Source organism: Prionailurus bengalensis, chromosome A3 (assembly GCF_016509475.1).
Source record: "Prionailurus bengalensis isolate Pbe53 chromosome A3, Fcat_Pben_1.1_paternal_pri, whole genome shotgun sequence".
Classification (NCBI taxonomy): Eukaryota; Metazoa; Chordata; class Mammalia; order Carnivora; family Felidae; genus Prionailurus; species Prionailurus bengalensis.
The window spans coordinates 133363992-133379468 of record NC_057354.1 but is presented as its reverse complement, the minus strand read 5'-3'; the positions used below and the strand labels follow the sequence as shown (position 1 = coordinate 133379468).

The following is a 15477-nucleotide window of genomic DNA, read 5'->3' as shown; positions in this document are numbered from 1 at the left end:
CCAACCAGGCCTGTGAGGAACAAGCAGTGGTCAGATCCCTTGGCCTCACCAGTATAGGGAGGAGGTCCTGCCGCTCCTGTGGCCTGTCCCTCCCACCCAGGGCTTCTCTTGCTCAGAGCACAGCACCCACAGTGCAGGGATCCTCTACTTTCCCCTGCCCTTGGCTTTTAGGGCAGAGGACTCTTCGCTGTGGCCTCTGCACCTTAGCTGTACCCGCCCACATCAGAGCTCAGCAAGTGTGGGCAGCACGAGTGGATGAAAGGCTGTCCCGCGCTGAGCTGCAGGCTGCAGGGGTACAAATACACACAGATTGGTCCCTGATCTTCAAGAACTTAGAGCTGCAGAAGTGGATAAACCATACCCAGAGTCATGGTCAACCCAAATACAGGGGAAAAAGAAAGAGGTCAACGGGTATCTCACTCAGGCCCGAGGACTTCCTAGAGGGGGTGACGCTTACACCGGGTCTGGGAAGAATGGGTGGGTTTCTCCCGCTCCCACTTAAAAGAGTGGAAACTGCGGCCCAGAGCTGCCTGGGAAGGGGCGTCAAAGGCAGGCTCAGGCCTAGAAGCTCGGGCTCTGGGTGCCTGCAGAAAGGAGCCATGGATGCAGGAGTGTCACCTGGAGCCAGCCTGCTTTCAGAACTCTTCCTGGTCAGGGATGCACTCCTAGGAGCCGACGGTAGATCAATCAAAATAAAAACAAGCAAGCAAAACCCAGTGGGTTCCCTCTACGAGTCGAATTCACTCCACGGGTCCTGCACTTGGGCAGGCTGCGGACGGTACCCCTTTAAACGGCGTGGCACTCCCCAGCCAGCCCTGCCAGGGTACTTCCCCAGCCCCATGGGCACCGCCCCTCAGTCCCGCCACGGCCGCCGCTGCCGCCGGGACCTTTCCCCTACTTTCCAGGTCCTCAGGCCCCGCCCCTCGCTCGGACCAAAACACGTGCCGCATCCCGCCCTGCCAGATCACGCCTCGACCAGGCTCCGATCACGCGGCTCCCCGCGGCGCCCATTGGCCGGCGGCGCAAGGGCCTGGCGCGGACTGGCTGGTGGGCGCCCGGCCCCGCCCCGGTGGGGGCGCGGTGTATTTTGGTTTGCCTTCGCGCCACGCCCCCACGGCCGCTCCCTCCGCGGCCGCCCCGCCCCTCCCGCACCGCGAGGGCCGCGCCGGGGCAGAGCGGCGCGGGCGGGCGGAGGCTCGCGCCGGCCGCAGGAGCTCGGGGTCGCCGCCGCCGCCCGCGGCGCACGTGCGGCTGCTGCCGTGCGCTGAGCTCCCGCCCGCGGCTGCTTTGTTGCCTCCGGGCCACCGGCACCATGCACGCTCCGGGCTCCGTGGGCCCGGGCGACGCGCATGCGGTGAGTGAGCGCCCATCTGAGCGCGGGGCGAGGCGGGGACGTGCCGCCTGTGCGGGGCCGGGGCGTGGAGGAGGGCGGGGACGCACGGGGCCTTGGCGGAGCCGTGCGGTTAGGAGCGAGAGCGGGCTCAGGAGCTGGGAGGGGCAGCAGCCGGGCAGGGACGCTCCGGGTGGCGCGGGGGCGTGTGCCCCGCGCCGCCCTACGCGTAGCTTTGTCTGGAGTATCCGCAGCGGCCCCCGCTTTGCCGGCTCCCAGCGCGGGGCTATTTCCAGCCATGACGTCACCAGGCCGTGTGAGGAGGCGGCCGTTGGGCGGGGCGCGGCGGGCGGGAACGCGACACGCGGACGGCGGGGGTCCGGATGATGGAAAGGGAGAGGGGGGCGGGGTAAAAGCTGGCGGGAAGGTGGCACGCGGGGGGTGGGGTGGGCGGGATTGTGGGTGGGGCAAAGTCTGGCGGGAAGCCGGCAGGCCGGGGGGGGGGGGGGGGGGGGGCGACGTAGGGGGCGGGGCAAAGCTGGCGGGAAGGCGGGGTAGGGGAGGGGCAGAGTTGGAAGGAAGGTGGTACGTGAGAGGCGGGGCAAGACTGCAAAGAAGGCAGTACATAGGGGGCGGGGCAAGGCCGGCCTGGAGACCACAGGTGGTGGGTGGGGGTACAGGGAGGGGCAAAGCTGACGGGAGGGCGGTACGTTAGGGGGCGGAGCAAGCTCGTTGGAAGACCACTTGCGGTAGGTGGGGGTAGAGGGCCGGGGAGAGCGGACGGGAAGGCGGGGCAGGGGCGGGGTAAAGCTGGCCTGAAGACCAGATGCGGTGGGCGGGGCAAAGCTGGCGTGAAGACCACGTTCGAAGGGTGAGGGGAAGAGGGCGGGGCAAAGCTGAAAAGAAGGCGGGGCGGGGGAGGTGAAGTAGGGTGCTTATTTCCTCAGCCTTGGCCACCTCGTGTCCGGGCTTGAAGGCGGCTGGGACCTTGGTCGTCGAGATTCGAGGACCCTGAGGGCTTGAGAGAGAGAGGTCTGAGTGCGCTGCATACCTGCCGTCCACAGCCTCCTGTCTGTGACCTCATGATTCCGGGGACCAGGCCGAGGTCAGAAGCCCGGCCAGCGGCGGTCTCGCTCCTGGCCTGCTCTGGGGGGACCGGCGGGACAGAAGGATTTGATGCTGAGGCGAGCTGAGTGGAAACGTGTATCTTTGTAGATTTAAAGGGTCTTTGGGCAGGGATCAGTGGATTCCAGTTGCTTCTGTCCCCCCTTCCTGCTTAGACCGGTGTGACACGCAGGAAAGATGTCTCTCTCCTGGGTTGCAGTAGCTTTTTAAAATTCTTCCTGTCTGCCGCCTAGCCTTGTGGCGTTAAGGAGTGACTGAGTGTTCTGAGCGTGGGGAACAGGGCTAAACCAGCATGGGCTCCACCTTCCTGGCACACGTGGAGTTCAGCCGCCGGAAGTTCTGCAAGTGGTGATGCCCTGAGTTTAGAAGGCTGTGCTCAGTGCTTCAGAGAGTTCCAGAAACGCATCCGTAGGGATGCTCTTCAGGTGGCGGTGCCAACTCTGAAGAGCCGTGTTTCCTCTCGCCAGCCGAAGACTCAGAGTCCGAGTCCGTTTCTCCCCCGGGGCTTACACCTGTGGCATTAAAGGCTTACTGGTCATTTACTGGAGGAAAACATTAACTTAACTTTTTTTTAACAATCGGGGTTTTCCGTGGACACTGGCTTGCCAGCCGAGTCCAGTCGTCCTCACTCTTCAGAACGTTGGCTTAAAAAAAAAAAAAAAAAAAAAAAAAGTGAAATTGACGTGCATGTTCCGTTGGCGTATTTTTCTAGAATACGGGGTTTGTGTGTGGAGTCACGTGTGTGTGTTACGTGTGTAGTGCACGTGCTTGGGGTGCGTATCCACGCGCCCCTCGGGGTCGCGCCCTCAGCTTCCCCCGGACTGAGAAGCCATTGTGTTGTGTCGCCTTTAGGTGGACCTCATGGACATCTGTGAGTCGATCCTGGAGAGGAAGCGGCACGATAGCGAAAGGTCTACGTGCAGCGTCTTGGAGCAGAATGACATCGAAGCCGTTGAGGCTCTTGTCTGCATGAGCGCCTGGGGTCAAAGATCCCAGAAAGGTGACCTATTAAAGATAAGACCCCTCACGCCTGTCTCTGACTCTGGGGATGTCACTACCGCTGTGCATGTTGACGCAGCCGCACCTGAGCTACCAAAGGACTTCGATTCTTTATCGTCTCTGGTAAGAAGCGGGGAGAAGAGCATTTTATGTAGTGGCTGGATTACGTTAAATAAATGTGTTGAAGACCTTGCGGGTAGAGTCATTGGCGTGCTGCTAGTCAAGTGCATAACCTCTGTGGACCCTCAGGGTGCAAACTTGTCTTCTCCCTTCAAAATGCGCTCTTTCCGTTGCTAGATCGTAGCGTGCAGCCACAGGGTACAGCGTGCATAAGATGAAATCTGCAGGTCGATGGGAGGAGGTAAAACGTACTCGTTTCCCTGGGGAATTGCAGAGTGGGGGCTTAGGTCCCCGCCCCCCGCCCCGATGCCCCCGTCCGGGATCGGGAAAGACGGGTGGCGGCCAGAGACAGCCCGTGCTTTGGCTCCGGCCTTCCTTAGCTGGGTTGGAGTGCTGGCCTCTGCCTCCCCAGAGCAACCCGCTTCTCACGTGTGCCAGTTGAGTGCAGTCAAGCAAGGTTTCGTGTTTGTTTTCTCGCCTTGCTGGCGCTACAGAATCGCTGCGAGAGACCGCTTCTCGGCTTGGAGAAGTCGAGGACGGTCCGTTGGTAACAGAAGCGAAAGTCAGAAGCTCGTGGTGCTGGGCTGGAAGCCTGCACTGGAAGGAGAGTGTGGAAGGCAGACTTGGGAGGAGGGAGGAGAAGGGACTTGCGGACGGTGGGGAGAATTAGACAAACAGTGGGCCAGAACCCCCTCGCACAGTTACTTGGCACCGGGCTCCGTAAGCGGGAGCGGTTGGGTGCTACGAGGGAGGCTCGGTGCAGGCAGCGCCGCTGGTGAGAGCCTGGCCTTTGGGGGATCATTCCAACAGATTTTTACCTCGCATCCAGTAGGCTCTGGATAAGTGTGTGTGAAATGGCTAACGCCGGGGGGTTTTTTTTGAAAAAAATGGAGAATCAAAAATGCTTGTGAAAAGCTCTTATTTTGAATATAAATTAGTTTTCTCCTTTGTAGTCCTAATACTTCAAATTGCTCGTGTCAGTGGCCGTGCAAGCCCAGGAGGGCACTGAGGTTCTTTTTTTTTTTTTTTTAATTTTTTTTTTTTAATGTTTTTATTTACTTTTGAGACAGAGACAGAGCATGAGCAGGGGAGGGGCAGAGAGAGAGGGAGACACAGAATCGGAAGCAGACTCCAGGCTCCGAGCTGTCAGCACAGAGTCTGACGGGGGGGAGCTCGAACTCACGGACTGTGAGATCATGACCTGAGCTGAAGTCGGTCGCTTAACCGACTGAGCCACCCACGTGCCCCAGGACACTGACATTCTTAAAACTAAGCAAATTGATTGGTTTGGGAGAGGTCCGGTAAGGGGGAAGAAGCCTAGAAAGTAAGGTATCTCACGTTGCCTTGAAACGTGCTGGGTGCCGTTGTGAGCGGGCTTGGATGAATTTTTTCTAGATACTCTTTGAAGGCATTGGGGACAACGTGATCAAAGTCAGTCCCCTTTAAAATGTAACCAAAACAACCTTTTCACACAGTACTTTTTTTTTAAGTGCATGACTCCTCCTCAGAGCCCTGATCTTGTGGAGCCATCGACAGGGACACTTGTTGCTTCCCAAGTAACTGATTCCAAAGCGTGCATGGTCACGGCCGTCCCCCCAGCCTCTGCTGAGGCAGCCCAAGTGCTGAGCGGGAAGGCGGAGAGGGGCCTTCCTGGTTTGAAGCCAGAGCCACTGGAGCCAGACCCCGGCCCCTCCTGCAGGCCCGTGGTGACGAGTGTCATCCGCCACACCGGGGGGAGTCCTGCTCCTGGCCACATTCCTACTGCCCAGGTTCAAGAACGCCAACTTTCCGTCAACAGAGAAGGAGAAGCACGGTTTCTGGGACACATCGAAGCTTTGCTGGGCACACGACTCACGGACAATCTACTGAACACTGACTCGTTGTCCTGTCGGCCTTGCTTGCGCGAGTCTGATGGCCTGATCCCCACGGACAGAGGCCAGCAGGCAGTGTGGCCTGTCGCAGTTCAAACCTGCTCACCAAAGAATTATGAAAGTGACTTGCCGAAGAAAGCCACCCCCGTGATCTCTGTCCCTGTCCCCAGTTCCCCTGTCTTTTGCCAAATGATCCCTGTGACTGGCCAGAGTGGCACGTTACCGGCTTTTCTGAAGCCTCCTCCCCAGGTGTCTGTGGGGACCGTGAAACCCATCCTACCCCACGCTGCTCCGGTGCCCCAGCCTGTGTTCGTGGGGCCGACTGTGCCTCAGGGAGCCGTGATGCTCGTTCTGCCCCAGGGGCCCCTGCCCCCGCCTGCCGCCGCCTCACCCGGCGGGATGGCCGTGGGCAGTACAAGGTTCCTGCCCCTGGCCCCTGCTCCAGTGTTCATCGCCTCCGGTCAGAACTGTGCCGCTCAGGTAGACTTTTCCCGAAGGAGAAATTACGTTTGCAACGTCCCAGGCTGCCGGAAAACCTACTTCAAAAGTTCCCACCTCAAGGCCCATCTCCGCACTCACACAGGTGAGTACTGGCGGGTGTGAGGACGCCGGGGCCTGTGTTCAGGAGACACGCCTGGGCCTGCCTCCGGTGGGAGGGACGCGTGAAAACCACCGGGAGGAGAGGAAATCTGGCCTGTTTCCTTCGGTCCTGAAAAGCCCTCGGGGTCTTGTAGGGGTTGGGGTTCACATTAGCACGACCATCACTGGTTTTTCTGGAACATGCCGTCCGCTCATCCCCGCACGCAGAACGGGTGGTTCTGGGGTCGTGGTTCTTTGATAGGTTTCTCAGGTGGTGCTCCTACTGTCCCTTTCTCTTCACATTGCCGCACACTCCTCAGTCTTTTCTTTCAGTGTTTTAGAAAACGTGAATTTCACGTTCCGTAAGCATCAGCGTAACTTACTTTGGTTCCCTCTGGGGAAAGGTCTCTCTAAAGTACGGAAAAGCTTGAATTCAAAAATATGTGAACTTTAAGGGCATGGAGTTTTCTCACTTGGGGGAATATGTAGTTTTTTATTCGGAAGAACTCCGAGACTCTGATGACTTGGTGACATCTTTATTATCTCATCGGCTCGGTCCAGTAGAATTTTTGGCAACGAGGGAAGTGTCCTCTGCCCAGTTAAGGTAGCCACTAGCCACACGTGCTTGAAATGCGGACAGTGGGACCAAGGAAGTGAAGTTTTCATTAGGTTTATACTTGCATAGCTACACGGGGCTGGTGCCCTTCGTGTTTGACTGGGGTCCGAGAGCTGCCTGGGAGAGTTTCAGCTTTAGTAGATTAGGTTAGAATATCTCTCATGTTCTGTGGCACTCTTGTTCCTTGAGTTGGTGTTCTGTTTTGCTTGTGAGGCTCCTGCGGTTCAATAGTCTGCTTGTTAAGCTCCCCTTTCGGAGGGTCGCACTCTTACATAAATGTCCGTGCAGTAACCGGTCACGCAGGGTCTGTAGGATCAACCCCTGATCTTGGAACTCCCTTCCACCGAGATGTCTGCTGATGGCTTGTAGGACGCTAGCGAGTTGTGGAACACAGTGTAGGAAAGGCTAAACTGGAAGGAGTGATCGTTGCGTTGTTTTCCACGATGCATTTCGGGTAGGCGGGTTTTGGTTAGCACATCAGAGCTTGACTGTCGGCAGCTCCGACCGGCAGAATGAAGCAGGGTTGAGAATTGAGGCATGAGCGTCCTGGCTGTATTGGAGTGAATGGGTGCCTCTCAGGGGCTCTGCTTTCCAGGGAAGGAATTGTTCTTTCAAGAATCTTCCCCCTACCCTAGGCTATACCAATGAAAGATTTGTTTTTATTTAAAAAACACCTGGGTGTATTTTGGGGCGCCTGGGTGGCTCAGTTGCTGGAGCATTGATTTCAAGCTCAGGTTATGGTATGGTGGTTTATGGGTTCAAGCCCCACGTCGGGCTCACGCTGCTGACAATGCAGAGCCTGTTTGGGATTCTCTCTCTGTCCCTCTCTCTCTGCCTCTTCCCCCCTTCTCTCCCTCTCTCTCTCTCCCTCCCTCTCTCTCTCAAAATAAATAAACTTTGAAAAAATTTCTTGCGAAATGTGACATTAGTTTGACATCTCTGGGCCTTGACATATATATTCTGTATTTTGGGTGTGGCAAAAAGAAATGCATTTTCGAAGAATTCTTGACATTTGAATAACTCAGTACCAGAATAAGACGATACTACTTTCTTAGATTTTGATGAGCATAATTTAAAAGTGACATGAATTAACCTGTCCAGTAAAGCCGCTGAGCATTTACGTCTTCTTTAATGTGTGTTTTCCTGCCTCTTAGGAGAGAAGCCTTTTAACTGTAGCTGGGATGGCTGTGATAAAAAATTTGCCCGTTCTGATGAACTTTCTCGCCACCGCAGAACTCACACCGGGGAGAAGAAGTTTGTGTGCCCCGTGTGTGATCGGCGTTTCATGCGCAGTGACCACCTGACGAAGCACGCCCGGCGCCACATGACCGCCAGGAAGACCCCTGGCTGGCAGGCAGAGGTTGGCAAGCTGAACGGAATCGCCTCGGCAGAGAAATGCGGGAGCCCGCTCGTGGGCCTGCCAGCCTCTGCCTGAGAGGTCAGCCAGGGAATTGCCAGTGCGAGTTTTAAAAAGCATTTTTCAGGAATGGAACTGTCCCCCCCCCCAAAAAAAAAAATTTTTTTCTTGGGGGGGCTAGGAGAAAGTGGGGAGCTGGTTCTGATGAAAGTATGTTAACTTTTCCTTTTTCGGTTGGGACCCTGTTCGATAACGTTTCGTAGTTTCAGAAGTTTTGTTTTGTTTTGTTTTGTTTGAGGAAATGGAAGAAAATTTGATGATCGGAATCACCAGCATTCAAATAGACATTTTGGCAATAAAGTTTACAAAATCTGGATTTTTACAGCCTTTCTATTCGTGTTTTATAGAAATGAGACAGGGTACTAATTTTTATACTGTTTTTTATTAAAATATTTATATTGTTGGTGTTCAGATCACCATTTTCTAGATAGGTGATTTTACAGTCTTCTTTTCAGCGTTCAACGATGTTTTTCACAATAACTCTACTTTTAGTCAATTTGGCACATTATTCGGCCACAAAAAGAAAAAATTACGAGTCTGTAATCAGGCCCTTTCGATTTAAGAATTGTTACGAATCAGAACTAGTTGAATGGGGGCTTCTTAAATGGGTGGGGAAGGGATTTGCATTTAAGTTTTTCATAGCATTTTCGAGGGAAATTCCAGGCAAGCGTTCCTTTAAGGCCGTGGCCCAAGGAATCACAATTTTGGTTAAGTAGAACGAGTCATTTATCTATGTCCGTGGTGTGACTTGTGAAGGATGTGCCCCAGAGAATAAAATACCTGATAGGTACCCGGTGAGCGGCGAGCTGCTGTTGGATCTGAGCGTCTGCGTCTTTGGGGGCCCTCGCTTTACCGAGAGCAAACTGCTTAGTTGCCTGTTTGTACCTCAAACACCAAAAAAAGGTAATGTAAGCACTCAAACCCAGCCGCTTCGTCAGTCGTCAGTCGACTTCTTTTGCTGTGGCCTTACACGTAGTGTTTTGTGGGTAGAGTGACTCCTTAGAGAAGAAGAAAATGCCCTTACCGGTTGGAGGAACTTTCCACCAAAGTACAGTTGATCTGAGCTAAAGTGTACATGCAAACAGCCCAGCTCCAATATTCCGATTCCTTTCTTTAAGAACTCTGGGAAATGCGAGTTACGCTCTATGGCACTGGTGCTACCCAGCTTCTCTTTCGTTCATTTGATTTGAAGGAAATTGATCAGACAGAATTACTTGGAACGGGGTATTTTGCAGTCCGCCTAGAAGATGAGACCCGCGGCAGCACTTTGAATCCGTGTGATCTCAAGCCCTAGTTACACAGACACTACTGCCCTGGTGTCCGGGGAGCCACGGAGATCGCTCTTGCTGGACGGCGTTGGGAATCCAGGCGACACGGTGCGTGCAAGGAACGTGTGACCGTGGCACCGCTTTGTGAGCCCGGGAACGGGTTTTATTGTGCCGCATGTACTTAGATCTTGCCTTTGCGTCTTTGTTATATTGGCGTTTACTTTTATCAAAATGATGGTAAGGTGAAATATTAAATAAATACAATTAGGTTTTATGTTCAGGTCCTTTTAGTATGATAACCATCACCTGGACACCCTGTAAATTGCCCTTTAGTGTCAACTGCTAATTGATGTACACGTCTGAGTGCCGGCTGTTACGTGCAGATGGCCCTCACATTTTTGCACACTTCGTTGTGAGTATTCCTACAGGTCATGGGACGTAAGACAGGAGCAAGAGAACCATAATTAAATATTGTAGCTCGTGTTTCCTCACCGCCCCCCCCCCCCCCCCCCCCCCCCCCGGTCTTTTCTCTTTCTACTTACATCTTAAATCAGCATAAATATTTCTGACTCTATGTCGTAAATGGCATTCAACTTGCATATTTTTCTTAATTATGCAAAGTAATGGAAGTCCTATTGTTGATAACACAGGGTGTTTGAGAATCGGGTTGCTGGTTACATTAAATTTCATTCTCTGAGCAGTGTTGTTTGTAAAGAATAGATGTGTTAAAATGGGTTTGATTTCTACTTCCATTTCCTGATTAGATTTAGAAATACCTTCTGTAAACTTTTCCCCCTCTGTTTTGTTGACTGAAAGACTATAAATTAGGAGAATTTCCATCTGAAAAAGACTATCCTGAGAACCAGAACCTTGTGTTGTCCCAGCACGGAGTCCCTCTGCTGGGAGCAGGGCTCGTGCGGCAGCCCCCCCTCCTCACTACCCCCCCTCCCCGTGCACTTTATTGCCTGAGCAGTTTGCTTGATCTTTTTTGACTTTGAGCCTTTTGTAGTTTCAATAATAAAATTTTAAATGTTTCAGAATTACGTTTTATGTAACAGACTTTGACATTATTTAAATGAACGTGTGTGATGTAACTTTTTTCTTTGAATCCTATAAAACTTTTTTGATTTGCAAAACTGAACTTGTGTCCTGTGTCATTTAGCTGCCCCGGGACACACCCCAGTATCTTTTCAGAAAAGAATCAACAAAATTCATTGTATATTGGCCCAACCCGACCCTTCTGTTGTCCGGGGTTCTGTTCTGCTCCCGGGGCACCCTTCAGATTCCTCGGAGGATTCTCTACAAAGGAAATGAGGGAAGGGGTTGCCTCTGTGTGACCGCGGTCACGCTGGTCCGGTTCTGGCAGGGTGAGACCGTGAGAGCCACGTAACCTGTGACAAGGTGGAACGGGAGGGAGCCTCTTCCCTCCACTCCAGCCCGGACTTGACAAGTGTTTCGCGGAGCCACGCTCTTTACTCCTGCTCCTGGGGTACGTGCTGTCTCGAACCCGCTCCGGCTGGGGCTCGCGTCCACACCTCACTGAGGGAGCAGAGACCTCCCCGAGTTCAGGCCTCCGTCTTCCTGCGTTTCTGCCAGCGGCGCTGGGCAGAGCTGAGCCCCGCCCCGCAGACCACACTCCTGTCTCCCTCGTGCTGCCCTGTCTGCTCCTTCGCTGGTACCCCTCCTCTCCCCGCCCCCCTTTCTGCCGCCGCCCCTCCCCCCCCCCCCCCCCCCCCCCCCCCCCCCCCCCCCCCCCCGCCCCGCCAACCATGTGATCTTTTCCAGTCTCATGACTCCGAAATAACATCTCTACCATAGAGACCTCCGTGTGTGCCTCGGTCCTGTGCACCTCTCACCTGAGCATCAGAGTCCCATATCCAGCTGTGTCCACTTAGCATCTCAAACTTGGAATGACCGAGCTCTTCGTCTCTCCCACACCTACTTGCCTCGCGGTTGGCCCTACCGTCTTTAGAACGGTGAGTCCCTCCTTCTAGCGTCCCGGTGGAAAACCCTGGAGTCACCTGGACTCCTTTCGCACTAAACACGCCATCTGTCACAGGCCTGTTGACTCCCTGCCTCCCAAAGCCAGCCGACCTGGGAAGTGATTCAGTAGGCCACGTTGCTCCTGGTCGTGTGCGTGTGTGTGCGCGCGCGTGTGTGTGTGCGTGTGTGTGTGTGTGCGTGCGCACATGCAGGTGGGGGTTGGGGGGATCAAAGATTTATAACGGGCCTTGCATCCAGCAATTCAGCAATCCGCCTAGGAAAGTCTCTCCGACTCCGAACGTGTTTGTTGCCGAGGGCCAGCCTGTGCCTTTGTACCTGTTGTCCTCTCTGTGGCCACCAACCGCTGACTGCTTTCTGGCTCTAACATCCACTCTCCCTCATGTTTCAACCAACCTGCCTTCGTTCAGGGACTTCTACGATGAGGAACTTGAGACATTTTCCTAATATCTGTGACCCCCTCTTGAGAGAAAGCCCAGGCACCAGGACTCCCCACCCTAGAGGGTGAGACACCGGCCCCTCTGAGTGAGGGAGGTTCGTTCCCAAAGGCCCCTCACCACTCAGAAGTTTAGTGGGTTCCAGGACTGTCCTGAGCTGGCCCTGCAGGCAGCCTGCCGCTCCCCAGCACGTCTCGCTGAGCTCAGGGGACAAACTGGCCAACAAGCAGAGCTGATAAGACGCCACGAGCCAAGTGCTGGACAGGGCTGCACAGGTCCAGTGGAGATGACAGTGCTACAAAGTAGTGACAGTATTCACACTTCCCCCTCAGCTCTCAGTGCCCGGTTCTGATGGCAGCCTCTGCGGAGCCTTCCCCCCCCTTTTCTGGACTCTCGTAAGACTAGAGTTTCTGTCCAGGAGCCTGGGTGGCTCAGTCGGTGAAGCGTCCAACTTCGGCTCAGGTCATGATCTCGTGGTTTGTGGGTTTGTGGCCCGTGTCAGGCTCTGGGCCGACAGCTCGGAGCCTGGAGCCCGCTTCCGATTCTGTGTCTCCCTCTCTCTCTGCCCCTCCCCCACTCGTGCTCTGTCTCTCTGTCTCTCTCTCTCTCTCTCAAAAATAAACATTAAAAAAAAAAAAGGCTAGAGGTTCTGTCCTCAAGGCTAAAACCTGTCATATTTTATTGAATTTTATTGCGAGTCTAATCTACCTGCTGAAATGTAAGCTCCCCCTTGACAGGGATCAGATCACATCCACCTGCCCCCCTGTCCATCCACCCATCCACCCCTCCATCTACCACCCACCCCTCACCCATCCACCCATTTATCCACCACCCAGCAGCATCGAATGGAGTCCGTCGCGTTGGGGCAGAACCCCAGAGGTGAGTCATTCTAGTTTCTGCCCCCGGAGAGCTCACAGTCCTCTAGGTAAGACGCGGAAGCACGCGAGGAACGTTTTGAGCAGCAAACAGGATAGAAGATAGACGGTCGGGGAGCGCGGTGCAGTGAGTGGCCGATGGCGCCACTGGAAAAGTCTCCTGGGGGGACATCTGAACTGAAGGTGAGGAGAAGGTTTTCCAGGCCCCGAAGAGGACGGCAGCGTGCGCAGAACAAGGATGCTGACATACGCCCCAGGCTGCAGCTGCCAGAGGGTGGGGTGTGAGGGCCCCGGCGGAGCGGAGAGGGTGTTGCCGGGGAGGTGGCCTGGTGTCTTCCCTAAGGGGCAGGCAAGTGTCGCTGAGGGCTCCCCGGGGCGGGAGTAGGGAAGCAGCCACACCCGCTCCAGGACTCACCTGGATCCTGGGGAGGGATGTGGGGAGGCTGCGGGTCTTTGCCCTTCTCCCCCTTTCCTGAACTGCCCTCTCATGCCCACTCTCCACCGCCTCTCCTGGCTGAATTAACTGCCCGGCCTTCTTTCCGGGACCTGTCATTGTAACCACACCCCTGTGTTCGCCTGTTTGTCCCCCGTCCGTAGACGGTGGGTTCCCTGGGGACAGGGGTGACAACCCCTCCCTGTGGCTTGTCTGTGTCCCTAAAGCCTAGCATCCTGCAAGGCTCAGGTGACTCCCTCAGTGTTTGTTAAATGTGAGGGGTGGGGGCGGGATTTATGCTCAGGTCAGACCGCTCTGGCTGAAGGGACCGGAGGGGTGAGGCTGGGGCAGGAGTTCAGTTAGGAGACACTGACCAGCAGAGAGAAGGGAGCATGTCGAGAAATAGGTGGGCTTTGGGGCACCTGGGCGGCTGTCCAGTTAAGCGTCCGACGTCGGCTCAGGTCATGATCTTGGGGCTCGCGAGTTCGAGCCCCCATGTCGGGCTCTGTGCTGACAGCTCAGAGCCTGGAGCCCGCTTCGGATTCTGTGCCTCCCTCTCTCTCTCTGCCCCTCCCCCACTTGTACTCTCCCTCCCTCTCAAAAATAAACATTTAAAAAGATTAAAAAAAGAAAGATGGTCCACGGCCATACCACCCTGAACGTGCCCGATCTCGTCTGATCTCGGAAGCTAAGCAGGGTCGGACCTGGTTAGTACTTGGATGGGAGAAAGATGGTCTTTGAGAGGCAAAGGCTGTGAGGTCTCCACGGGAAAGGCGAGGAGGTGGGCAGCCCTGTCTCGCCCAGTGTCCAGTCCGAGGGCGCGCGTGCAGAGGCAGCGGGCAAGAGAGCGGCCTTCTTTTCTGCCAAGCGGTCTCGTAGGCCTTGGATTCTTGACCGGCCACTTCGCTAGCCTGGCTGAGGCAGGCCGGCCCCCTGCAGCCCTGTGTTGCTGGAAGACATTCTACCTTTCTGAACTTTAATTTCCTCATTTGTGAAATGAGGACCAAGTAAAGACGAGAGATAACACGCCCGTCTCAGCGTCTGGCACTTTAATTTCTCGTGTAGAAGAAAACCTGAGTTGTTTCCTCCCCCAGGGAGCCGGGGCCCCTTGAAGGGTAGCTGTTTGGGGCCCAGAAATACCAGAACAGGCTTACATCGTATTCTCGGATCGCCGGCTGCCTTTGACAATGGCAGGGACTGTGCTAAAGAGCAAAGGCGCCTTTCAAAGGGACGGCCACGGGCCGACTTGTGACAGCGTGAACATTAAAATAATCGAAACACGAATTCCATTCCTGCCCAAGAGGGAGTAACAAGAACCGAATACCCCCTCACATCTGAAAGAGTGAGGGCACGATGCCAGCTTTTCCAAGGAACTGGACCTTAGGCCATGAAAGACGGTCACCCTGAGAGACAGGAAGTCAGTGGGGTGAACCCTACAATCGCCCCCGTTCGCTGCCTTGAGGAAGTGTCCAGGCTGCCGTGGAGGGAGGGGACACCAGGCAGGACCCAGAGGGGTCCCTGATTGAGACGGCACTGACGGTCCAGGGACACTAAGGCGGTGAGACATCACAGGACAGAGCGCCGGAGAAGAGAGGACCGTACAGAGAATCCTGGAGACCCGCCGAGGTGCCCCTGAGCAATCCGCGCGTGCACCAACCTCGGGGGCGTCAACACCCTGAAGCCAAAGGGAGCCGTGTCACACACGGGCAGGGGTCCGTTTTCTGGGCCGAGGGGCCATCGCTCCTATCGGCTTCTCGAAGAGTGACTTGACACGGTGAGACGTCTTCTGAGAACGAGGCTGGTCGGAGGAGGCACAAGGGGTACACGCAGGGGGACAGGACACTGGCCGGGCCAGCCCTGTGCCCACCGGGCTCCATGTTCAAATCCAGGGAGATGGCTGTGCGTGCAAACCCGGGGAGCCGTGACACAAAGTGGCCAGGCAGTGTCGCTGTGGGATACCGAAGTACCGCAGAGGGGGTGGCGTGATCCCGCCCCCCAAAAAAGACCCTAAGACGTTGGCCTTGGCAGCGGCTGGGACCCTTGAGGCAACCGTGTTTTCTCACAAGGCCCAGAGCCTTGTGGTTGGCCTCAAGGGGGCACGATGGAGCATGGGGTCCCCAGGCCTGTGAGTACGCGGCCGGGGGACCTCTCAAACATAACACAGGGAATACCAGAAAGATGCAGAATTCCTGCTGGTAGACGGAGGGCGGGGGCTGAGGCCATGGGTCCTCGCTGGTAGCCTCAGGGGCATCTCCGAGGAAGAGCTGTGCCCTCTTGGTAGACCAGACCCCAGACCCCAGACCCCAGACCCAACTGGTGTCCTGCGGAGCACAGACCAGCCCCTCCACCTACACTGAGGGGCCCGACAGGGTCCCCCTCCCTCACGACCAGGCCCCCACTTCTTAC

The 15477-nt window shown here is 55.5% G+C and overlaps 1 protein-coding gene across 1 annotated transcript; it reads left to right on the top strand.

Annotated features, from left to right (window-relative positions):
- Positions 1–1125: 1125 nt before the first annotated feature.
- Positions 1126–10466, top strand: KLF11 (Kruppel like factor 11). Its single transcript, XM_043604548.1, has 4 exons — positions 1126–1354; positions 3308–3577; positions 5065–6028; positions 7795–10466. The coding sequence occupies exons 1-4, from the start codon at positions 1313–1315 to the stop codon at positions 8073–8075; spliced, it is 1557 nt and encodes a 518-aa protein (XP_043460483.1). The 5' UTR covers positions 1126–1312; the 3' UTR covers positions 8076–10466.
- The last annotated feature ends 5011 nt before the right edge of the window (positions 10467–15477 follow it).